General features: G+C 35.5%; 1 protein-coding gene across 1 annotated transcript in view; it reads right to left on the bottom strand.

Annotated features, from left to right (window-relative positions):
- CCDC7 (coiled-coil domain containing 7) overlaps positions 1-27,168 on the bottom strand; it is a 404,782-nt gene that overhangs the window by 323,800 nt on the left and 53,814 nt on the right. The window contains exons 10-11 of the mRNA XM_047741462.1: positions 26,146-26,202; positions 15,737-15,812 (exon numbers count right to left, since the gene is read on the bottom strand). Of these exons, the coding sequence (XP_047597418.1) occupies positions 15,737-15,812; positions 26,146-26,202 (133 nt within the window). The remainder of the gene's footprint in view (positions 1-15,736; positions 15,813-26,145; positions 26,203-27,168) is intronic.

The raw sequence follows: 27,168 nt of genomic DNA, 5'->3' as shown, positions 1-27,168 counted from the left end.
AGGTAATATAATAAAGGTTAAAGTACAGTTTGACTACCATTCCAAAAAATCCAATCCTATCTCTAGAGATTATCAGATTTTTGTGTATCTTTTCAGAACTGTTTGATGTATTCATAAAATGTATTCATAAAATGCTACATGTACCTATTTAATTATATAATTTTTGTTAGTGGGTCAGGTGACTGTTTTGTTTTCTTTTTGCACATAAATGACATCAATGTATACATTGTCCTAAACTTATTTTCACTTAATACAATGTCTAAGATCTACTTATATTAGTAATACAGACATATTTCACTCCTTTTAAATACCACTTCTTGTTCCATAGCAGGATTTGGCAAAGTTTTTCTATTACGAGCCAGATAGGAAATATTTTAGACTTTGTAGGCCAGATGATCAGTCAACTACCCCAGCTCAGCAAAAACAGCTATAGATGATAGGTAAATGAATGGGTCTAGCTAGATTTGACTCATGGGCTGCAGTTTGCTGAACACTGTTCTAAGGTATGGGTAAACTATAGATTTTTTTGACAAATGAGTTATTATAATTCAAATTTTTTAAGCTTTTTTAAAGATACAATTAACATACCATCAAATTCATTTATTTAAAGTGTACAGCTCAATGGGTTTTAATAGATTCACCAAGTTGAGTCTCTATTTTAACTAATTTTAGAACATTTAATGACGTCAAAAAGAAACTCTGTACCCATTAACAGTCACTCCTCATTCTTCCCAGCACTGCCTCAACACTGGTAGACACTAATCTACTTTCTGTCTCTAGAGATCTATCTGGATATTTCATTTAAATAAAAATATATAGTATATGGTGTTTTGAAACTGGTTTCTTACATTTAGTATAATGCTTTCAAGGTTCATCCATGTTGTAGCATATATCAGTGCTGTATTCCTTTTTACTGCCAAATATTATTCCACTGTATAGGTTTATATATTTTATTTATTCTTTCACCAGTTTATGGGTACTTAAATTGTTTCCACTTTGGGGCTATTATGAATAATGCTACTATGAATATCCATGTACAAGTTTTTGCATATATATGTTTTCAATCACTCAGGTATAAACATAGGAATAGAAATTCTGAGTCATATACTGACTTTGTATTTAACATTTTGAAGAACTGACAAACTGGTTTCCATAGCAGACAGACCACTTCAATTCCACCAGCAATGTACAAGGGTCCCAACTCCTCCACATCCTTGCCAACAATTGTTACTGACTCATCAAGTCTTTTTTCCTTATAGCCATCCTAAGGGGTGTGAAGTAGTATATCACTGCAGTGTTGGTTTGAAAGTGCCTAATGACAATGATGTTAAACATTATTTCATGTGCTTATTGACCATTGGTATATCTTGCTTCAGAAACTGTATACCCATTTTTAATTTGGGTTATTTATCTTCTTATTATTAAGGCGTAAGAGTTTATATATTCTGGGGCACCTGGGTGGCTCAGTAGTTAAGCCTCTGCCTTCAGCTCAGGTCATGATCTCAGGGTCCTGGGATCGAGTCCCACATCGGGCTCTCTGCTCTGCAGGGAGCCTGCTTCCTCCTCTCTCTCTCTCTCTCTGCTTGCCTCTCTGCCCACTTGTGATCTCTGTCAAATAAATAAAATCTTAAAAAAAAAAAAAGAGCTTATATATTCTGGATACAAGTCCCTTATCAAATATATGATTTATGAATAGTTTTTGCAATCTGAGTTACCTTTTCACACTCTTGATGTATCATATGTAGTACAAAAGTTTTTAATTTTATGAAAGTCAACTTATCTATTTTTAATTTTGTTGGTTGTGCTTTTGGTGTCCTATTTAAGAAGCCATTACCCTGCTCAAGGCCACAAGATTTATTCCTACGTTTCTTCTAAAAGGCTTATAGTTTTAGCTCTTAAATTTAGGTCTCTGGTAATTTTTGAGTTAGTCCTAGTGGATGGCATAAAGAACGGATGCAACTTCATTCTTTCACATATGGATATCCCAATCCAAGTATCCAAGTATCAGTTATAAAAAGACTATTCTTTCTACAGATGATATATCTGATAAAAGGTTAATACCCAAAATACATAAAGAATTTACAGAAGTCAACAACAGCAAAAAACAAAGTCTGATTTTTAAATGGGCAAAAGAAATGAATAAACATTTTTCCAAACACCATGCACATGGCAAATAGACAAATGAAAAAATACTCAATAACACTAATCATTGGGGAAATGCAAATCAAAAGCACAGTAAGATATCACCTCCAACCTCCTATAATGGCTAAAATTAAAAAAAAAAAAAACCCCACAAGAAATAACAAGTGCTTGGGAGGATGGAAAAAAAGAAACCCTTGTGTACTTTTGGTGGGAATGCAAATGGCACAGCCACTGTGGAAAACAGTATGGAGGTTCTTCAAAAAATTAAACATAGAACTAACTACCTTACAAATCCAGTTATCACACTACTGAGAATTTAACCAAAGAATACAAAAACACTAAAGGAAAGATACACCCCTATGTTTATTGCAGCACTATTTACAATAGCCAAACTATGGAAGCAACCAAAATGCCCATCAATAGATGAATTGATAAAGAAGATGTATAGATACAGATGATACAGATATAGGTAGGTAGATACACATTCAATGGAATATTATTCAGCCATATGAAGAATGAAATGTTGCCATTTGCAACAACATGGCTCTAGAGGGAACAATGCTAACTGAAATATGCCAGAGAAACACAAGATATCATAAGATTTCATTCATATGTGGAATTTAAGAAAAAAAAATGAACAGAGGAAAAAAGAGAGACAAACCAAGAAACAAATTCCTAAATATAGAGAACAAATTGGTGGTAACCAGAGGCAAGGTGGGTGGGTGGATGATGAAACAGATAAAGGGATTAAGAAATACACCAAGTAATGTATAGAATTGTTGAATCGTACACCTCTGAAACTAATATGAGACTATTTTAATTATACTTGAATAAAAAATAAAAATTAAAAAAATTATTCTTTTCTCCACTGAATTGTGTTGGCCTCCCTGTTAAAAATCAATTGACTTGGGTGGCTGGGTGACCAGTGGTGCCCGGGTGGCTCAGTGGGTTAAAGCCTCTGCCTTCAGCTCGGGTCATGATCCCAGGGTCCTGGGATCGAGCCCCAGGTTGGGCTCTCTGCTCAGCAGGGAACCTGCTTCCTCCTCTCGCTCTCTCTACCTCTCTGCCTACTTGCGATCTCTGTCAAATAAATAAATATAATCGTTTAAAAAAAAAACCAATTGACCATGAATGTAAGGGTTTATTTCTGGACATTCAATTTTATCCCACTGATGTATACAGATCTAACCTTATGCCAGTACTTAATTGTCTTGATTACTACAACCTTGTATTAAGTTTTAACATTAGTTAAATGTAAAAAATAATTAAAATAATAATGAAATTAATTAAACTTGAGTCCTCCAGCTTTGTTCTTGAGATTTCTTTGGCTATTCTGGATTCCTTGCACTTCTACATGAATTTTAGGATCAGCTTGTCAGTTCACCAAAAAGAAAGCGGAGATTTTGATATAGATTGCATTGAATCTGTAGATCAATTTGCAGAGCACTGCCATTTTAAGATTATTAAATCTAACAGTCCATGAAAATGGAATGTCTATCCATTTAATTAGGTCTTAAGTTCTTTAAATATTTTGCAGTTTTCATTGCAAAAGAAGTCTTACACTTCTTTTGTTAAATTCTTTCTTATTGTCTGCAATGCTATTTTAAATGGAGTTGTTTTCTTTCATTTGTGGTTGATCACCATATATTAGTTTCCTAAGACTGCTGTTACAAAGTATCACAATCTGGGTAACTTAAAACAACAAAAATTTATGCTCTTACAGTTCTAGAGACCATAAATCTAAAATTAAGTTGTTAGGATCATGCTCCTCTGAAACTTCTAAAGGAGAATCCCTGTTTTCCTCTTCTAGTTTCTAGTAATCCCTGGTACTCTTTGGATTGTAGTAGCATAAATCCAACCTCTGCCTCCATAACCTCTTTCCTCTTTGGGTACTGTCTTCTCCAATTATTATAAGGATACCAGTCATTTTGGAATAAGGGCCAATCCTATCTCACTATGACCTCCTCTTAATTAATTATATCTATAATGACCCTATTTGAAAATAACTTCATTATGAGATACTAGGAGTTAGAGCTTCAACATAACTCTTTGGGGGACACAATGTAACCTGTGACAGTTAGTGTATAGAAACATAATTGATTTTTATTTATAAATCTTGTATGCTGCAAAATGTGAATTCACTTATTTCTTCATATAGATTTTTAGTGGATCCCTTAAGATTTTCTATATACAAGATCATTACAACTACAAAAAGAGGTATAGTTTTACTTCTAACTTTCCAATATGAACACCTTTCATTCCTTTTCTTCTCTAGTTGCCCTGGCTAGAACCTGTACTACAATGGTGAATAGATGTGGTAAGAATGTCCTGTTTTCTTCCTGATCTTAGAATGTATTAAGTCTTTCACCATTAAGCATAGTGTTAACTATGAGTTTTCGTAGATAGCTTTTATCAGATTAAGGAAGTTCCCTTCTGTTCCTAGGTTGTGAAGTATTTTTACCATGAAATGCTAGGATTTTGTCAAATGCTTTTACTTTGTTTAGTAAGCTGATATGTGATTTTTTTTTTTTTTTGGTCCTTCATTCAATCAGTACTGTGTTTACATTAATTGATATTTGCATTTCAAACCAACCTTGCATTCCTAGGATAATTTCACTCGCTTGTGTATAACCCAAGTTTATATATAGCTAGATTCAATTTGCTAATATTTTGCTGGATTTTGGCATTTGTATTCATAACATATTAGTCTATAATTTTCTTTTCTCGTGATATTTTTGTCTGATTTTGATATTAGAGTAATACTAGCCTCATGGAATGAACTGAGAAGTGTTAACTCCTCTTCTACATTTTGGAAAACTTGTGAAGGTATGATATTAATTCCTCTTTAAATATTTTATAGAATATAGTAAAGCCCTCTAGGCTGAGCATTTCTTGGTGGAAGCTAAATTAGGTACTAATCAAGTCTTTTTACTTGTTAAATTTCCATCCAGCTTTTCTAGTTCTTCTTGAATCAATTTAGTTTGTGTCTTTCTAGAAATTTGTCCATATCATCTAAGTTATCTAATTTGTTGTCATACAGTTGTTTATAGTATTCCCATATAATCTTTTTACCATAGATTATTGAGCCATGCTCCTCATAAAAATTGGAATTCTTTCTTTTTTTTGCTATGATCAGAGTTATGTGATAAATTCCTTTTTATATATGCCTCCTTGAATATATTCCTTTCTCTAAGGTAGAAAAAAGCATACTTACGTATGCTACATAAGTATACCTTTTTGTTGCTATTGTTAAACAAATTGTGCTAAACTGTCCTTTAAAATGGGCAATTCCTTTTGCACTGGCATTTCAAAAGTATTCATTGTCCTACAGCTCTGTCAGGATTAGCTCCATCAGGATTTGATATTAGAAAATTTTTACTTTTTGTTAAACCGATGGCAAAAAAAAACCACAAAACATCACTAATGTTTTGCTTTGTATTTCCCTGATCACAAGTCAGACTGAGCATCTCCTAAAACATTTATTGCTCACTTTTTTTTGTCTCTTCCTATTTTTTGAAGGTTTTTTTTCAGGAATTATATATTACTATCATCATTCCATTCTACTGCATAAGCACAAATATTTTCTTACAATCCACTGTTTATCATTTGACTTTGATTCACTTTTGAACAAGAAGTTTTTAATTTTGATAGTCAAATGCCTTCCCTACATGTACAATTTTGTGTTCCTACACTTAGGTTTGAAATCAACATTAAATTTAGTTTTTTTGAATCTATAAGAAACTTCCATTATGTTTTGGCCAAATGGATACTTTTACCTTGTCAGCATCCTACCCAGCCACTAAAATTTTAGACTTTGGGGGCGCCTGGGTGGCTCAGCGGGTTGAGCCGCTGCCTTCGGCTCAGGTCATGATCTCAGAGTCCTGGGATCGAGCCCCGCATCGGGCTCTCTGCTCAGCAGGGAGCCTGCTTCCTCCTCTCTCTCTGCCTGCCTCTCTGCCTGCTTGTGATCTCTCTCTGTCAAATAAATAAATAAATAATCTTAAAAAAAAAAAAGTGTATATAAAATTTTAGACTTTGAATTTGCCACATGGAAGTTATGACTCTTCCGCCTTCAACATAACTATAACTACCTGTGATTCATGTACCTAGGCTGAAGACAGCTTTAAAGGCAAGACAGTCTACTATCCTAACTTCTGACCCCTATGCCTTCTTCGAAGAAAACATCATGATGGATTTCTTAATAGGCTTATTAAGAAACCAACAGGACCACACATGATCCTATTGGTGGGCAATGTTGACATCCCCAAGACTAGACATTAGCTCTCAGCACTCTGTTCACTAATAGAAGTATTTTGCCTTCACAAACCATCCTATAATCCAATTTACTTAGAATCCCAATCTTTCCCATAATTGAAGAAAGAAATTTTCAAAGTCCCCTGGGTCTATGCTTGCTTGTCCATTTCCCAATACCCACAGACCAACAGCTAGACAATGCACTGAACAGACCCAGAAAAATAGGTCTATTAACTTCCAAAAAAACCAGCACAATAGCCCTATCATGCTATGTATAATTCATACATGATAATGAAATACAATCCCTCTTTCTATATGTTATCCTGTGTTAATACAGCTTTCATCCTGCTATATATGCTCACCACTGAGCACCTCAGAAATAGACCCCCCTCCTTCTTCTGGAAACCACCCTTCCGTATCCCTCTGAATTAAAATAATTTCTGAAAAAGTACACTTGACTCTATGTCTTTAACTACAGTTGATTGATCAGTCCAGAAATAGGCACTTATCACTTATCTCTCTAGTTGCATGAATGATTTTCTCACCTAGGACTTTTAGGTATGGGAAATTCAAATATTATCCTTCAAAGTGACTAAAACTGAAAGATTAAGCCTTGGGAAAGTCAGCAGTCATGGCTTTCCACCTTTGGCAAAAATAAATAAGTAAATAAATAAACAAAAAAGAGAACAGAAAGAAAGAAGAGATCTGCAACAGAAGAAAATGAAGCTCAAGTGCAGAGAAGAAAACAAGAGAAGAAATCTTGAGAGTGTTCAATTCTGGTTTATAACTGTTCCTGAGATTAAGCTATACTGCTGTTGTTCGGTTTAGTGAGATACCCAGAATATTTATAATAAAATCTGTCTTTTGTCAGAAAATTTGAGTTGAGCCCACACACTCAGTCACAAGGTAGAAGTTCAATAAAGAGAAGACGTTCTAAACATTTTAGTATAGTTTTAAGCTTCAGTGCCTTCCAAAGTATAAATGCTACAGACTTACAAAAAATTAAAACTTTAGTTTCTTTCCATTTCCTAACATACTTAGTTCTGTGCATTTCAAGCAATAAATTTTGTTGCAGTCCCTCTAACTGAACATGGAAAATGATCACCTAAACAAAAAATTTAACTGAAAAAAAGTTTTTATTATGTAAAATTTTAAATAACTGCAAAGAAATGTAGCTAATCAAATTTTGAACTTTTTGAACAGTTCCATCATTACAGTTCTGAGGTTATTTATTTAAATTCAAGCAGACAACATATAGTACATCATTAGTTTTAGATGTAGTGTCTAATAATCCATTGGTTGCATACTTAAGAGACTCTCAAGGTTTTTCTACCTCTCTGATAATTTCCCATTCAGTATTCCCTCTCTTCCCTTACAATCCTCTGCAGTTTCTTACATTCCACATATGAGTGAAACCATATTGTCTTTCTCTGATTGACTTATTTCTCTCAACATTATACCTTCCAGTTCCATCCATGCTGATGTAAATGGTAGGTATGCATCTTTTCTGATAGCTGAGTAATATTCCATTGTATATATAAACCACATCTACTTTATCCATTTATCTGTCAATGGACATCTTGGCTCTTTCCACATTTTGGTTATTGTGGACATTTCTGCTATAAACACTGGGGTACAGGTGCCCCTTTGGATCAATGCATTTGTTTCTTTGGGGTAAATAACTAATAGTGCAATTTCTGGGTCATAGGGTACCTCTATTTTTAACTTCTTGAGGAACCTCCATACCATTTTCCAGAGTGGCTGTACCAGTTTGCATTCACACCAATGGTGTAAGAGAGTTCCCCTTTCTCTGCATCCTCACCAGTATTTGTTGTTTCCTGTCTTGTTAATTTTTGCCATTCTGACTGGTATGAGGTGGTATCTCGTTGTGGTTTTGATTTGTATTTCCCTGATGCCAAGTGATATGCAGCATTTTTTCATGTGTCTGTTGGGCATTTGGATGTCGTCTGTTCATGTCTTCTGCCAATTTCTTGACTGGATTATTTGTTTTATGAGTGTTGAATTTGATAGGTTCTTTATAGATCTTGGACACTAGCCCTTTATCTGATATGTCGTTTGTGAATATCTTCTCCCATTCTGTAAGTTAACCTTTAGTTTTGTTGACTGTTTCCTTTGCTGTGCAGAAGTTTTTATCTTGATGAAGTTCCAACACTCCATTTTTGCTTTAGTTTCCCTTGCCTTTGGAGACATGTCTTGCAAGAAGTTGCTGCAGCCAAGGTCAAAGAGGTTGCTGCCTGTTCTCCTCTAGGATTTTACGGATTCCTTTCTCACATTTAGGTCTTTCATCCACTTATCTTTGTGTATGGTATAAGAAAATGATCCAGTTTCTTTCTTCTACATGTGGCTGTCCATCTTTCCAAGCACCATTTATTAAAGAAACTGTCCTTTTCCACTGGATATTCTTTCCTGCTTTGTCAAAGATTAGTTGACCATAGAGTTGAAAGTCCATTTCATTGATCTATGTGTCTGTTTTTGTGCCAGTATCATCATGACTTGATGATCACAGCTTTGTAATATAGCTTGAAGTCTTTTTTTTTTTTTTAAGATTTTACTTATTTATTTGACAGAGACAGACACAGTGAGGGAAGGAACACAAAAAGGGGGAGTGGGAGAGGGAGAAGCAGGCTTCCCGTGGAGCAGAGCGCCCGATGCGGCACTAGACCCCAGAACCCTGGGATCGTGACCTGAGCAGAAGGCAGACACTTAAAGACTGAGCCACCCAGGTGCCCCATATCTTGAAGTCTTAATAAATTAAATTATTAATTTAAATAATTAAATTGTAATGCCACAACTTTGGTTTTCCTTTTCGATATTCCTCTAGCTATTTGGGGTTTTGGGTTTTGTTTTGGTTTGGTTTGGTTCCATACAAATTTTAGGATTGCTTTTCCAGCTCTATGAAAAATGCTGATGGTATTTTGATAGGGATTACATTGAATGTGTAGATTGCTCTATGTAGTGTAGACATTTTAACAAAATTTGTTCTTCCAATCCATGAGCATGGAATGTTTTCCATCTCTTAGTGCCTTCCTCAATTTCTTTCATAAGTGTTCTGTAGTTTTTAGAGTACAGATTACCGCTTTGGTTAGATTTATTCCTAGGTATCTTGTGGTTATTGGTACAATTGTAAGTGGGGTAGATTCCTTAATTTCTTTTTCTTCCGTCTCATTGTTAATGTATAGAAATGCAACTGATCTCTCTGCATTAATTTTATATCCTGCCATGTTACTGAATTGCTGTGTGAGTTCTAGCAACTTTGGAGTGGAGTCTTTTGGATTTTCCACATAAAGAACCATGTCATCTGCAGAGTGAGAGTTTAACTTCGCCAGTTTGAATGGGTTTTGTTTTTGTTTTTGTTTTTTTCTGAATGCTGAGGCTAGGACTTCTAGTACTATGTTGAACAAAAGAGGTGAGAGTGTGATTCCCTGTCAAGTTCCTGACTTCAAGGGAAAAGCTCTCAGTTCTTCCCTATAGAGGATGATATTTGCTGTGGAGTTTTCATAGATAGCTTTTATGATGTTCAGGTATGTTCTCTCTATCCCTACACTGTGGAGAATTCAAGAAAAGATGCTGTATTTTGTCTAATGCTTTTTCTGCATCTGTTTAGAGGATCACATGGTTCTTGTCCTTTCTTCTATTAATGTGATGTATTGTGTTGATGTGTAAATTTTGAACACCCTTGTAGCCCAGGAATAAATCCCATTTGGTTGTGCTGAATAATCCTTTAATGTACAGTTGGATCCTACTGAGAATTTTTACATCCATGTTCATCAGGGATATTGGTCTATAATTCTCCTTTTTGGTGGGGTCTTTGGTTTTGGGATTAAGGTAATGCTGGCCTCATAAAATGAGTTTAGAAGTTTTCCCTCCATTTCTATTTCTTGAAACAGTTTCAGAAGAATAGGTATGTATTCTTTAAATATTTGGTAGAATTCCCCTGGAAAGCCATCCAGTTCTGGACTCTTGTTTTGTTGGGAGGTTTTTTATTACTACTTCAATTTCTTTGCTGATTATGGATCTGTTCAGGTTTTCTGTTTCCTCCTGTTTCAGTTTTGGTGTTGATCATTATCTTTCCTCTTTCATTCATGATTTTATTAATTTGGGTCCTTTCTCTTTTCTTTTTGGCAAGTATAGCTAGGGGTTTATCAATCTTATTAATTCTTTCAAAGAACCAGCTTCTAGTTTCATTAATTTGTTCTGTTCTTTTGGTTTCTATTTCAGTGACTTCTGTTCTAATTTTTATTATTTCTCTCTGCTTGATTTAAGCTTTATTTGCTGTTCTTTCTTCAGCTCCTTTAAGTTTAGCTTGCATACTTAGGTGTTTTCCTATTTTTTGAGAAAGGCTTGTATTGCTATGTAGTACTTCCCTCTTAGAGGACTACTTTGGCTGTATCCCAACAGTTTTAAACAGCTGTGTTTTCATTTTCATTTCTTTCCATGAATTTTAATCCTTCTTTAATCTCCTGGTTGACCCATTCATTCATTAGTAGGATGCTCTTTAGCCTCCAAATGTTTGCATTCCTTGCAAATTTCCTCTTGTGATTAAGTTCAAGTTTCAAAGCACTGTGGTCTGAAAATACACCGGGAAAAATCTCAATCTTTTGGTACCAGCTGAGACCTGATTTGTGATCCAGTATGTGATCTATACTGGAGAATGTTCCATGTGCACTCAAGAAGAATGTGTATTCTGTTGCTTTAGGATGGAATGCTCTGTATATGCTCTGTGAAGTCCATCTGGTCCAGGGTGTCATTCAAAGCCCTTGTTTCCTTGTTGATCTTCTGCTTAGATGATTTGTCCATTGCTGTGAGCAGTGAAGTCCTCTAGTATTATTGTATTATCAATGTGTTTAATTTTATTATTGATTTGTATAATTGGCTGCTCCCAAGTTAAAGAGCATAAATATTTATAATTATTAGTTCTTGTAGGATAGAGCCTTTAATTATGACACTATATCATAGTGTCAACCTTTATTACGTCTTTGGTTTATAATCTAATTTGTCTGATATAAGGATTGCCACCCAGCTTCCTTTTGATGTCCATTAGCCTGATAAATGATTTTTCAGCCTCCCCACTTTCAATCTGGAGGTGTCTAAGTCTAAAGTGAGTCCATTATAAACATTATATGGATAGGTCTTGCTTTTTTATCAAATCTTACACCCTATGTCTTGTGATTGAAGCATTTATCCTATTTACATTCAGAGTAACTACTGAAAGATATAAATTTAGTGCTATTGTATTACATGTAAAGTACCTATTTCTATAGATTATCTTTCTTTCTGTTAACTGTTACTCTCAGGTGCTCTCTCTTCACTTACAGGGCCCTGATTTAATGATCACAAATTGCTTTAGTTTCTGTTTGTCCTGGAAGCTCTTTATCTCTCTTTCCATTCTGAATGACACACTTTCTGGATAAAGTATCCTTGGCTGTATGTTTTTCTCATTTAGTACCCTGAATATATCATGTCAGCCCCTTCTGGCCTGCCAGGTCTCTGTTGATAGGTATGCTGCCAACCTAATGTTCCTACTCTGTAGGCTAAGGAGCTCTTGTCTCAAGCTGCTTTTAGGATTTTCTCTTTATCTCTGAAGTTTGCAAGCTTCAATATATACATAGGGGTATCTATCTTTTTATTGATTTTGAGGCAGAGTTCTCTCTACCTTCTGGACCTGAATACCTGTTTCCTTCCCCAAATTAGGTTAAGTTCTCAGCTATGATTTGTTCAAATATACTTTCTATCCCTCTCTTTCTTCTTCCTCTGGGACTCTGATAATTCTAGTATTATTTTGCTTTATAGTATCACTGATTTCTCAAAACCTCCTTTCATGGTCTATTAGTTGTGTTTCTCTCTTTTCTTCAGCTTCCTTCCTTTCCATCAACTTGTCTTCCATGTCACTGACTCTCTGTTCTGCCTCATTTACACTACTGTTAGAGCATCCATTTTAGACTGCATATCAGTTAAATCATTTTAATTTTAGCCCGGTTAGGTTTTATTTCTGCACTAAGAGATTCTTTAATGTCTTCTATGCTTTTTTCAAGCACAGCTAGTAATTTTATAATCGTTATCCTGAATTCCGGCCCCAACATTTTACTTACACCCATATCAGTTAGATCTGTAGCAGAGTATTACCTCTGGTTCTTTCTTTTGTTGTGAATTCCTCATTTTAGTCATTTTGCCAAGAGTAGAATAGATGAATGAGAGAACAAAATCAAAAATATCAAGCATGACCCAAGAGAAGTACACACTAGACAAATCCAAGAGGTCAGAAACCAAAAAGAAAAAAAAAAAGTCGGGGGAAAGAGAGACTATAATCTCACAGGTGGACAAAACAGGGTGATCCACTTGATCCTGGGTATATTTTGGTCTGTTACAGGACACTAAATCACAAAATTGTAAAGAAAGTAAAATTTGTATATGTACAAAAATAAAATTGGATACAGTGAACAGAAGCCAAAAATGAAGGATATATCTATAAAATGTAAATGTAAAAATGAAAATTAAAAAAAAAAAAAAACTTAAAAACAAAAAGTTGATAAAATAAGAAACTAGTTGAAAAGGAAAAGAAAAAGAAAATTTTAAACTGAAAGACTAAAGACTCATGTAAAAAAGCCTACAATTCTATATACTATTGCCCTTAGTCAGGAATTTTTCAGTTCTGAGTGATCTATAAACTTGGTATTTGCCTGAGGATCCTTCTGGTCTTCTGTGGAATGGGCCTGATTTACTGATTCTCAGGTGTCTTTGCCTGAGTGGAGCTGAACCACCCCTTGCCAGGGTGCCAGGCTCAGTATAAGCTGCTTTGGGTTGTTCTATGTGGTTTTTGTTCCCTGAAGGCTTTTTCTACCATTTTAGAGAATGGAAAAAAAGTAAAAAATGGCAGCACCCCAATCTCCAGTCCTGGAGCTGAAAGATCCTGGCCCCCACTCTTCAGTGTACCCTCAGGGAAAGGCAGTCAATCCCTTTCCTGTAGGCCAAACTCCCCAGACTCCTGTGGTGCACACCCACACCAATCCTCCCAGAGCTGTTCACTGGAACCTGCTCAAGGAGCATTTGCCCAATCGTGCATGCACTCCCACTGCTTCTCTCAGGGGAAGGAGCTGGATTTCACAGTGGTTGTCACTTGTTGGGCCCCTGCTCTGACAGCAGTCACTGACTGTGCTGTGGTTTGCAGTTTATGGCAACTCCTAGTTGAGAAGTCACTCAGCAGCTCATTAGCCAGCTTCCCTGCTCCAATGTTAGGGAACTCTGCCACATTTAAGCTCCCCCTTTCTTTCTGTGATGCTGGGGATCCAGAGACCACATTGTACCACCTAGGATCCCACCCAGCTTTACCATCTGACCACCTTTCAGGCAGGGTCATTCCTCACAGAAGCAGACTTCTAAAAATTCCAGTTTTGTGCTTCACTGATATATCACTTTCCGGTAACCCAGTGACAGAGGTTCCTTCTCCCCATGATTTATCTTCTAATATATCTCCTCAGATTCACATCTCCACACCTCCTACCTTGCAAAAAGTAATCACTTTTCTATTTGTAGAATCACAGCAATTATTTTCTTACATCTCATGTTGAATTCACATGTGTTCAGAATGATTTGATAGTTATCTAGCTAATTCAAGGTACCAGATAAAACACTGGTGGCCCTAATTTTTGGCCATCTTCCCTCTTTCCTACTTCTGAAGTCATTAAGGCTTAGAACTATACTAAGACATTTGCCACACCCTATCTTTAACAGAATTTTTAAGGATGTAATTGTAACAAGTTGTATAAGGAGGCATCAATGGAGAAGGCTCTAAGTTCCCAGTATCACATGCCAAAGTAATGGGTGAGGCACTTAAAAAAAAGAACGCAACCAAGAAAGAGCACTAAAACCTTTCACTGATATGGACAATATAAAAGGATCAGGAAAGAAGACTGAGAAAGAGAATTTCTCTGCAGAGAGCTACCAGGTGCCTTGAGCCATATACAGACCCTTAAGGGAGAGGAGGATATCCTTGCCCTGATCTCAAGCCTAGTGAGAGACATTTTAAGTAGAATACTTGGAAATCTGGTGTAGTTATGGAGAAGGAAGCCAGTGACAGTCAAGTAAGACTTTTCCTGTATAACTTACCTTTATTCCTTCTCTTCCCAAACAAGTGGAGAACAGAAAATACAACTAGTTAGTTAGAAAGGAGGTAATGAAAGAGAAAAACCAATCATACATAACCCCTAGCAGGTTCCAGCTGGTAAACTGGGTGGGAGGAAAAAGGGGAGAAGTCTTAACTTAGAATAAAAATTAAAATATTAACTGTAATATTTGACAGGGAATTTTAATTTTCAATTAGGACAGTGCTTCTAAGTTAAATTGAATTGTTATCTGAGAGTGATCAAAAAAGTCATGGTTTACTCTAGTTTTTATCCAGGAGCAAGGGTAAAATAAGCTTCAATTAGCAAATATAAATGAATCGTAAGTGTCAAAATAAAAGTTTGTGATTTCATTCTCCAAAACATGTTTTGTCAACATACAAGTTTTATAACTAATTTAACCTTAGTCACCTGAAAGTCATCCACAGTGACTATTCTAGGTACCTAACATAAGTGAAATCTTATAACAAAATAACTTTGTCTTCTTGTGACTGGCTTATTTTACCTAGCATAATAGCCTCAAGGTTCCTTCATGTTGTACCATATGACAGAATTTCCTTCCTTTTTAAGACTAAATAATATTCCATTGTATGTATATATCACATTTTCTTTATCTATTTATCTGTTTTCAGACACTTGGGTTGCTTTCACCCTTTGCTACTGTAAATAGGGTTACAGTGAACATGGTTGTATAAATATCTTTGAGATCCTGATTTCAGTTTTGCAGGGTTTCTAATCAGAAATGAAATTACTGGATCATATGGTAATAACATTTTTAATTTTTTTTAAAGATTTTATTTTTTTATTTGTGAGAAAGAAAGAGAGAGAAAGCACATAAGCAGGCAGAGAGGCAGGCAGAGGCGGAGAGAGAGGCAGGCTCCCCGCTGAGCAAGGAGCCCGATGCGGGACTCGATCCCAGGACCCTGGGATCATGACCTGAGCGGAAGGCAGCGGCTTAACCCACTGAGCCACCCAGGCGTCCCACATTTTTAATTTTTTGAGAAACTTAAATACTCTTTTCCATTGTGGCTATGCAATTTCATATTCTGCCTCATTATAATTTTAAAATTATACATATCACAAAAATTGACATAAGAACACTAAATTTTTTTAACAGTGCTCTTATTTATGCCTCTAATTTTTCTAAAATGAATATCTACTCATTTTCATAATTAGGAAAAGGAGTTATTTTAAAAGCTTACCTCTCCAACATATTTGACTGTTTTTCAAATATTTTCAACATGACATTCAATCGACTCATCAGTGAAAATGTAGTTTCTATCATGAAAAAAATGAAAAAATTTAAAGGTATTACAAATGGCTAAAGTTATACCTCTATGCTGATATAACTCACTGCGATACGTGTGATAAATAGATGAACATAACAAGGAGACAGTACTCAAGGAACAAATGCTTATGAAAGTTACCATTTTACTAAATTCCCATTATGTCACTATGCTACTTTACAATTCTCTTAATCCTCAAAATAACTCAAAAAGAAGATCTTGTCACCATTTTCAAATAAATAGAGTCTCAGAGAGGTTCTATAATTTGATCAAAACTATACATCTAGTAAGTGACAAAACTGGATTGAGGGGATTGAGGTCAGTGTGTGTGACCTCCTCATAACATTACATAAAAGAGGACTCTAAGATGCTAAAAGAAAAGTTGCTGCCTCTAAGTCAATAAAGTCTATGGGAAGATGCTAACAATCCCAATAAGTTTTCCACCTGAATCAGATAACACAAAAGGTTAACTAAAATACTACTTAAAAGGAAACCATTATAGGGATGTCTGGGTGGCTCTGTCCGTTAAGAATCTGCGTTCAGCTCAGGTCATGATCTCAGAGTCCCGAATTGGACTCCTTTCTCAGGGGGGAGACTACTTCTCCCTCTGCCTGTCACTCCCCTTGCTTGTACTCTCACTCTTTCTTGGCAAATAAATAAATAAAATCTTTATTTTAAAAAAAAGGAAAGGAAACCAACATAATGAGAATCCACAGTAATCAATGAACTCTCAGGGCAATAACACAAGATTCTTCAATCTTATGACATAGAAAGTATTTAAGAGAAAACAAACTTCACTAAGTTTGCTGCTAGATAAACCAAACATGAAATGGACAAAGATAATGTTAAATAACATGGAAGCAGTCAAAAGTTCCTATATATCAACTATATTTTTTTCTATTCCACATGTCAAAATAGTGGTACAGAGAAATATAATAAATGTTTAGGTGCTGAGAAGAGAAAGGAAGAGGACAGAAATCAGTTGGACTTAAAGAATGAAGACTTTATTAGAAAGAAACAGGCAAAATCATAAGTAAAGACAGGAAAAGTACAAAAGGGCAACATATATCAAGGGAACCAAATAAGAAAAGTATACATGATCTCATGGGTCATGAGATCAAGCCCTGAGTTGAGCTCCCTGGGCAGAGGGGAGTCTACTTGAGATTTTCTCTCTCTCCCTCTGCCCTCTCCCCTCATTCATGCTCTCTCTCCCTCTCTCAAATTAATAAAATCTTTTTAAAAATAAAATAAAATAAGTATATAAAGAAACCAAGAAAACCAGAAGCTTTGCTTTAGGAGGGTCAATACTCCTTAAACATTCAAATGTATATTAAAAGTCAGCTTTAGATAAATCAAATTTAGAACTTTTTATAGGGAAGAGAGAATATTTAAAATGCATAAAATATGAGGCTCCTGGGTGGCTTAGTTAAGTGTCTGCCTTCGGCTCAGATCATGATCTTGGGATCCTGGGATGGAGCCCTGCATCAGGGCCCCCACTCAGAGGGAAGTCTGTTTCTCCCTCTCCCTCTGCCTCTCCCCCCTAAGATCACACTCTTTCTCAAATAATTAGTCTACAAATAAATAAATAAAATATTACAACATATCACTTTAGGATTAATTTGAACATACCATAGAGCATGATTTAAAATTATGCCTTGGATTTGGTAAAGGATTACAAAGAACATCCACTGTTATCTCTGTCACAATTTTATTTATTTATTTACTTTTAATGATTTTATTTATTTATTTGACAGAGACCACAAGTACGCAGAGAGGCAGGCGTGGTGGGGGGAAGCAGGCACATACAGGTAAATTATGACACATATAAATAGGTAGAGATAGGTAAAGCTGACACCTATAAATATAGCTAGAAACGAGGAAGAAATACAGGTGCTACCAATATCAGCCACAGAGTCTGAGTCTCTATGGTTTCCTGTGACCTGCTCCACAGAAGACCTCGGCAGCTTCTGTCACTGAAGAAACCAATGGCCAGCACAGCCACTGAGAACACTCTGCAAATTTCACTGGGTTTTGTCCCACAAGTATCTGCATTGGCTGATGCCAGTTGCCTGAGTCCCTTACCAATCCCCACTACACACACACACTCACTGCACCACCACTGGAGGCCAAGACCCACACCAGAAGCCAGCCCAAGACTCTGGCTGTGCAAGTGCAAACACCAGCCTAGATCCCCATAGCTAACACTCACTGCCATGTGCTCACTCAGGGCTAACCCCTCCAGTTGTACACCTGCATGCTTACCTCTCAACACATCACTAGCTTCTACTGCCATGTGCATGCCCAGAGGGATACTGGGCTGTCACAGAAGAATGCTTCCAGCAGTCAGATCCCCACAGCTGTTTCCAGGCCCAAAGCAGGCCCCTGTCTTCTGTCACTGTCCAGCACCACTGTGCTCACTTGTAGCTAGCCCCTCCAACTGTACACCTGCACACCCCTGGCACATTATCAGCTTCCACAGCTGTGTGCCTGTAGCAAAACCCAGAAACAACAATGGCGCACACAGACAGCCAGGTTCCCCAAGCTGTCTGTGTGCCCACAATTGTCCTCAGCCTTGCTGTCTTCCCTGGGCCCCACCACTATGTATGTGTTTGCAGTTGGCCGCTGCCACACACACACATACACACACACACACACACACACACACACACACACACACACACCTGCTGCTGGCCTTCAGCCAAGAGTGCGTACACCAGCACTGGCCATACCACTGTCTGCCCTGGTCCCTTATGGTTGGACCTGGAAACAATGCTGAAGACCACAACAGCCTCTGACATCTCTGTAGACATCTATAATGTTTGCCAAGGACCATGCAGTTGTTGATGTTGTGGATTGCAACAGCCTGAGCCAACAACTCACAATACCTCCCGACTAGTTCTGCCACATGCCGCCCCCATACTTGACACCAGAGCATAGGGTCATTACATACTCCATCATCCCCACACCTGCAGCTGAAGATCTTTCCTTACTGAAATCAGTCTATAAAGCCTAAAAGAGACAACTGCTTCTTAAGTGTGCAGACAACTATGTAATGATACAGAGATCACAGAGAATCAGGGAAACATGACTCCACTAAAGGAATACAACAAATCTACAGTAACTGGCTCCAAAGAAATAAAAACACAGGACTTGCCCAACAAAGAATTCAATATAATTTTTCTGATGATGCTCAGAGACCTATAAGAAAACACAGATAAATAATTTCATGACATAGGGAAAATAATACAAGAGAAAATGAGAAGGTAAACAAAGAGAAATCATTTAAAAATAGAAGTTTTGATGCTGAAGAACACAAGGAAAACACAATGAAATAAACAACAAAAAAAAGTGGGACTACATCAAACTAAAAAGTTTCTGCACAACAAATGACAACATCAACACAATAAAAAGGCATGCTATGGAATGGGGAAAATACTTGCAAACCATGTATCTGATAAATTAATATCCAAATATAAATTTTTTAAAACCAATTAAAAATGGACAGAGGACCTGAATAGACATTTTTCCGAAGAAGGCATACAAACAACCAACAGATACATGAAAATGTGCTCGACAACAATAACTATCAGGGAAATGTAAATCAAAACAACAAGATACCATCTCATACCTGTTAGAATGGCTATTATCTAAAAGACAAGAGGTAACATTTGTTGATGAGGTGTGGAGAAAAAGAAACCCTGGTGCACTATTGCTGGGAATGTAAAGTGGCACTGCCACTGTGGAAAACAGTGTGGAGTTTCCTCAAAAAATTAAAAATAGGACTACTGTATGATCCAGCAATCCCACTTCTGGGTATATATCCAAAGAAAATGAAGTCACTGTCTCAAGGAGATAGCTGCTCTCCCACATCCACTGCAACATTATTTACAATACAACAGCCAAGACATAGAAACAATCTAAAAAATGATGAAAATATGATTGATATACACACACATATATATAAATGTATATGTATATACATATACATACTCATACACACACAATGGAGTATTATTCAGCCATAGAAAAGAAATCCTATTTGTGACAACACAGATGACACAGTGAACTAAGTCAGAAAGAGAAAAACAAATACTATGTGATGTCACATGTGGAATCTAACAATATTGAAAAAGAAACAGAGAGTAGAATGAGGATTTCCCAGAGCTGTGGCATGGGGGAAATGGGGAGATGTTGGTCAAAGGGTACACGTTTTCAATTATAATATAAGTTCTTGGAATCAAATGTACAACATGGTGACTATGGTTAGTAGTACTGTATTGTATACTTGAAAGCTCCTGTAAGAGTAGAGCTTTAATGTCCTTACCATAACACCACCAATAACAAAATGGTAATTACTTGAGATACAAGATGAATAAACTTCCCTTATTGTAGTAGGCATTTTGCAACATATACAGATCAAATAATTTTGGCCACCTTAAACTTATATATGCCAATCATATATGAAAAAAGCTGTGAAAAGGAGTTCAAGGATATGCACATCCATAACTTATATAAAGAAAAGCTATTTTTCAAAGTGATTGTGCCAAGCACCTGGGTGGCTCAGTCAGTTAAGCGTCTGCCTTTGGCTCAGGTCATGATCTCAGGATGCTGGGACTGAGTCCCACATCGGGGTCCCCTCTCAGCACTCTCTCTCTACCCCGTCTCTCCACCCCCTCAAAAATAAATAAATAATTTTTTTTTTTAAAGTGATTGTGCCCTCCCTTGGTGTATATATGAGGAGTTCCTGTTAGTATATACCCTTGTTAACACTTAATATTGTCACACTTTTTAATTTTTGACAGTCTGAGAGGTATGAAACAGTTTTCCATTGTGGTTAATTTGCAATTCCTTGATCATTCAGTCTTACTGGCTATTTGGATTCCTTCTTTGGTTAAATTTCTATTTATTTTGCCTGCTTTTATTGAAATAATTGTCCTTTTTTCTGGATTTAAAGTAGTTCTTTGTATTTTCTGTATACTAATAATTTGACAGTTTTCAGTATTCAAAATCTCTTTTTCCACTCTGATTTAGTTCAGATTTTCCTGATAGTGTATATTGACAAATAGAAATTTTTAATTTTAACATAGTCAACTTTATCAAACATACCCCTTATGACTGGTAAATTTATGTGTGGTTTTAAAAATCATTTTCTAACCACATAGTAATGAGGATATTCTCTTAAATCATCCAAGAAAATACTTCTACTTTTGCCTTTCATATGTAGGTATTTAATGACATAAAGTTAATTTTTGAATATCATGAAGTAGTGCTCCAATTCTATTTTTCCCATGTAAGTATCAATTATCACAGTACCACTTATTGAAAATTCCATGTTTTCTCAACTTACCTGTGATGCCATCTCTGTCATATATCATGTACCTAAATGCGTAGGTCTGATTTGGGGCTTTAATGCTGTTCAGTTGACCTCCTTGTCTAACTTTATCCTGTCTTAACTATAGTACCTTTATACTAAGCCTTCCATCTTAGAAAAAAAATTTTTTCAAATTTATTTTCACTAGTATCCAAAAAGATGAGCTTCCTAAAAGAAAAAACCTTATAAGAACTTTTATCTAAAAACTATAAAACATTGCAAAAACAATAAAGACTTAAAAATGGTGATATAAACTATTTTCATGTAATGAAAATATCATCTAGTTAAGAAGCTAAATGTTTGATTTTGAGTTTATTTTTGTGTATAGTGTAACAAAGTAGTCCAGTTTCATTCTTCTGCTTGTGGCTGGCCAGTTTTCCCAACACATTTGTTGGGAAGACTGTATTTTTTCCATTGGATATTTTTTCCTGCTTTGTTGAAGATTAATTGACCACATAGTTGTGGGTTCATTTCTGGGTTTTCTATTCTGTTCCATTGATCTATATGTCTATTCTTGTACCAGTAGCATACTGTCTTGATCACTACTGCTTTGTAATATAACTTCAAGTCAGGAATTGTGAGGTCTCCAGCTTTCCTTTTCTTTTTCAAGGTAGCTTTGGCTATTTGGAGTCTTTTGTGGTTCCATACAAATTTAGGATTGTTTGTTCTAGCTCTGAAAAATGCTATTGGTGTTTTGATAGGAGTTGCATTAAACATGTAGAATGCTTTGGATAACATAGACATTTTAAGAATATTTGTTCTTCCAATTCTAAGTGTGAGACAGGAAACCATTTAAAATCCTAGACAAAAACACAGGGAGTAAGCTCTATGACATCAGCTGTAGCAACTTCTTACTAAATATGTCTCCTGAGGGAAGGGAAACAAAAGCAAAAATAAACTATTGGGTCTTCATCAAAATAAAAAGCTTCTGCACAGTGAAGGAAATAATCAACAAAATTAAAAGCTAATCTTTGGAATCAGAGAGGATATTTGCAAATGACATATCAGATAAAGGGTTAGTGTCCAAAATATATAAATAATTTATAAGATTCAACACCCAAAAAGACAAATAATTCAGTGAACAAATAAGCAAAAGACATGAATAGGTATTTTTCCAAAGAAACATAAAAACATGCTCAATACCACTCATCCTCAGAGAAATGCAAATCAAAACTACAATGAGATATCACCTCAGAACAGCTAAAATTAACAACACAGGAAACAACAGGGTTAGTAAGGATACAGAGAAAGAGGAACCCTCTTGCACGGTTGGTGGGAATGCAAACTGGTACAGCCACTCTGGAAAGAAGTATGGAGGTTCCTCAAAAAGTTAAAAATAGAACTACCTTATGATCCAACAACTGCACTACTATGTATTTACCCAAAGAATATAAAAATACTAATCCAAAGGAATACATGCACCTTGATTACCAAGAGCCCAAATGTTCATTGACTGATGAGTGATAAAGAAGATGCAGTAGATAGATGACCCAGACAGAAAGATAGATAGATGATAGATAATAATGACTGATGATGATAATAGATGATAGATGACAGATGATAGAGAGAAATATACACAATGGAATATTTCTCAGCCATGAAAAAGAATGAAATCTTGCCATTTACAATGATATGAGTGGAGCTAGAGACTATTATGCTAAGCAAAATAAGTCTGTCAGAGAAATACGATTTCAACAAACAAAACAAAACAATCATGGGGGGAGAAAAAGAGAGAAAACAAAGAAACAGACTCTTAACTATACAGAACAACCTGACTGTTACCAGAGGAGAGATGGATGTGGAGATGGGTTAAATTAACTCAAAATGGATCATAGATTTAAATGTAAAATGCAAAAATATAAAACTTCTAGAAGATAATATAGGAGAAAATCTAGATTATATTAGGTTTTAAGATGACCTCTGGATACAACAAAACACAATCCATGAAAGATAAAACTAGTAATTTCAATTTCATTAAAATTAAAAACTTCCAGTCTACAAAAGGTACAATTAAGAGAATGAAAAGAGAATACACAGACTGAGAGGAAAATCTTTGCAGTTATCTGACACAGTGCTTATGTCCACAATACACAAAGAACACTTAAAACTCAATAAGAAAGCAAGTAACCCAATTAAAAATGAGTAAAATATCTGAACAAATACCTCACCAAAGATGGCAAAAAAATATGAAAAAATTCTCAACATCAGATATTACAAATTAAAACAATGAGATATCAATAAATAACTTTCAGAATGGCTAAAATCCAAAATTCTGACAACACCAAATGTTGACAAAGATACAAAGCAACAAGAATTCTCATTCTCATTGGTAGGAATATGAAATGATGTATCCCCTTTGCAAAACAGTTTGACAATTTCTTACAAAACTAAACATACATTTACTATATGATCCAGAAATTGCATTCCTTGGTATATAACCAAATCAGTTGAAAAAGATATCCATACTAAAAACCTAAGTTTGCAGCAGCTTTTCTGTAATTGCAAAAAATCAGAAGCCACCAAGATGTCTTTTAATAGATAAACTGATTTTTATCTATGGGATAAAAATGGGATTCAAAACTGAAACTCTTCCATATGATACTATAATGGTGGATACATGACATTATACATTTGCCAAAACCTATAGAACTCTATAGCACAAATACTGAACCCTATGCAAACTACAGAGTTTAGGTAATAATAGATCAATATTTGTTCATTGATTTTAGTAGGTAGCACATTAACGCAAAATGTTAATAAAATTTTGTGTAGGGAGTAAGAGGCAGAGAATGGCTATATGGGAACTCTGTGTTTTCTGCTCAATTTTTTCTATAGACCTAAAACTGCTGTAAAAAAATTAATTCCATGGGTGGCTCAGTTGGTTAAGCATCTGCCTTCAGCTCGGGTCATGATCCCAAGGTCCCAGGATTGAGTCCCACATCAGGATCCTTGCTCAGTGGGGAGCCTGCTTCTCCCTCTCTCTGCCACTTCCCTTGCTTGTGCGCTCACACTCCCTCCTAATAAATAAATAAGTCCTTTTTTTAAGTTAATTCCATTAATTATGGAAATGAAGCAACATCAAAATTAAATACTGGTATAAAATTATAAATAGAGTGGAATACAAAGGTAGCTTTTGTCTTGTTCATTAGGCTATGGTATCAAATAGAATTTAGAGAATGGGAAGAGATGAGAATAAAATTTGTCTGGATAAGATGTTTTTAACAGAAAAGAAGTGTATACAAGTAAAACTGAGCAATACTGAGACATAGATATACACCAAAGGAGCCAGGGACTGAGGCAGCTACAATGGGAAAAGATAGCTCATAGGTACAGAGAACATATTGGTGGCTCCCAGACATAGGTGGTGGGAGTGGGGTAGGCAAAACAGGTGAAGGAGATCAAAAGATACAAACTCCCAGTTATAAAATAAATAAATCATGGAATAGAATGTACAGAATGGCATCTATAGTTAATAAAGCTATACTGCATTTCTGAAAGTTAATAATGCTATACTGCATTTCTGAAAATATACTCTACAAGAGAGTAGATCTTAAAAGCTCTCATCACATGAAAAAATTCTTGCAGGGTGTGGTGATACATGTTAACTAGACTTACTGTGATGATCATTTTGCAATTATACAAATATCGTACACTTGAAATTAATGTAGTATTGTATGTCAATTATACCTCAATTCAATGAGTGAATGAATAAAGAGACAGAAAGCAACAGAGAAAGAATATTTTTAAATCATCACTATCATTTCTACTATTATATTTTATTCTTTTGGTTTGGTTGAAGGATATAATCCATCAGCCCATATGTGGACATAAACACTCCTGGTTTTGTCCATGATAGAGCATCAGGGACTAGAATTATCCTTTCACCTTAAACTGATTAAAATACGGACAAAAATATGGGAAAAGGAAATATTCAGACACTGGAAAACAGTAAGTGCAAGGCAGTAATCTCTGAAGGAAGGAAAACAAAGTAACAAAGCCCTTTGATAACCCCATTTAACTTCCTGAAGTTTCCAGGCCACAGCATTAGGAAAAGGGACCCAAACAGAGTCTATTGTTCTCCTAGAGTTCAGAGAAAAGGTGTAGAGTTTTGGAAGCCCAAAGCAGCTAGAATTTACGGGGCACAGTATTAGAAGACAGCTGCACAGATAGAGAGCTCCATAGATGCACAGAGGGTTTTCCTTGAGGTAGAAAGAAGCTTTCACCATCCACTCCAAAGCTCTAGATATCTTTCTATCTATCTAGTCATTCGGGACTCTCTTGGATCAAAGGTGTCTACAGAACTTGGGAGCGCTGTAGCATCAAGTTGCGCTTGGCTTAAATATGGCAATATTAGTTGAAAAGCAGAAGCTGGAGGAGGACAGGATTCCCATCAACCTTTTCCAACCAAATCTTATTTTCCACTTCTAAATTGTATTCTATAGCATACATTACATGATTGCTTCAAAATTCTTTCCAGTACTAAGACAAACAAGGTAATTTCTCCTTTCTGTTGATAAGTAGTCATAAGTTTAACATACTAGTTCTAGCAGCTGTTTATATTCATAAACTGACAGGTACTCAGCTGTTGTCAAGGAATTAGTGCATATGAGATGATCTATAATTCGTAGAAACAAAATCTGCAAATTTATCACTGTTCATCTCAAAAGCCTAGCACTCCTGAAACATTTCAGTAGCATACATACTCCAATCAAAACTAAAAATTATTCAATCCAAGTGATAGCAAGCTACTCCTCAAAAATAAGACTATTTTTTGTAGCATTTAGCCTTACCTAGGAATTTCAATACTTGCTTGATAGCTCAACTGTATGGCTCCAACTCCAGGCGATCTATGTTATTACCATAATAATGACTTTAAATTATAAAAAAATTATAGAAATTAATGCACTGAACGTATGTTATTAACACAATAATGCTTAAACAAGTGGAAACTTACGTGGATCAGTTGCAGAAACATCTCTAAATTCTTCAGTTGAGTGAGTTTTTATGAATTCTGAAATAATAGTAAGTTTGTCATATGTTTCAAATATCAATTATATGTTTGAGTTTAAATTTCATAGTTTTTTTTAAATAACTCATTAAAAAGAAAGAAAAACAATAGAACTGCCAACAATGGAAATCCTCCCAGTCAGGCAACAAATAGAAATATATGAATTTATGAATGTATATATGAATATATTTGTATATGTATATGTATATAAATGTATATATGAATGTATATAACAACTACGTGTTATGAACTCATCATTTTCTCAACACTTATTTTTCCTCTTTATTCTCTTAGTTAATGTTATCATGATTTAATCTCCCTTCTTCTCATATCCAATCAAGTTGTGCCCATTTTACCAGCAAATTTTCTCAAATCTGCCCTTTTTCTTCTTGTTTATTTGTGTTCTAATATAAGCACTTATCATACACATAAAACAAAGCAATAACTTCCCTTTCCTATTCCTAGTCCCCAAATGTGACTTCTACAAATGGCCAGAATAATCTGTATACAATTGAATCCAACAATGCCACTTCCCTACAAAAAGTCTTCAGTGGTTCCCTATTATATATATTTTTAAAAAAATCCTTAGCACACCATCTAATACCTCTGTCTGGCTCTCTCTTACCTTATCCCTACTTATTGCTTCACATTCTAATACCATTCTATTTATAACACCCTATTCATTCTGTTTGTTCATGCTACATCCTCTTTATAAAATAGCAGATATTTCCCTTCTTCACTTGACTAAATCCTAGTCATCCTTTACGGTTGCATAAAATCTTCCCAACTTCCTTGGGTTGAACAAATTGGCTACCTGTGGACTTGCTGCAAATCACATATAACTTTTATCATGTATTACACTATATATTAAAGTGATGCATAATATGCGTGTGTCCTTACTAATTCATGTATTTTATGGTGGTTAACAACCAAGGTTTAGTTTTGTACAACTTCTGGAATCTGAAACAT

The sequence above is a fragment of the Lutra lutra genome, chromosome 8 (genome assembly GCF_902655055.1).
Source record: "Lutra lutra chromosome 8, mLutLut1.2, whole genome shotgun sequence".
NCBI lineage: Eukaryota > Metazoa > Chordata > Mammalia > Carnivora > Mustelidae > Lutra > Lutra lutra.
This window is presented reverse-complemented; position numbering and strand designations above follow the sequence as displayed.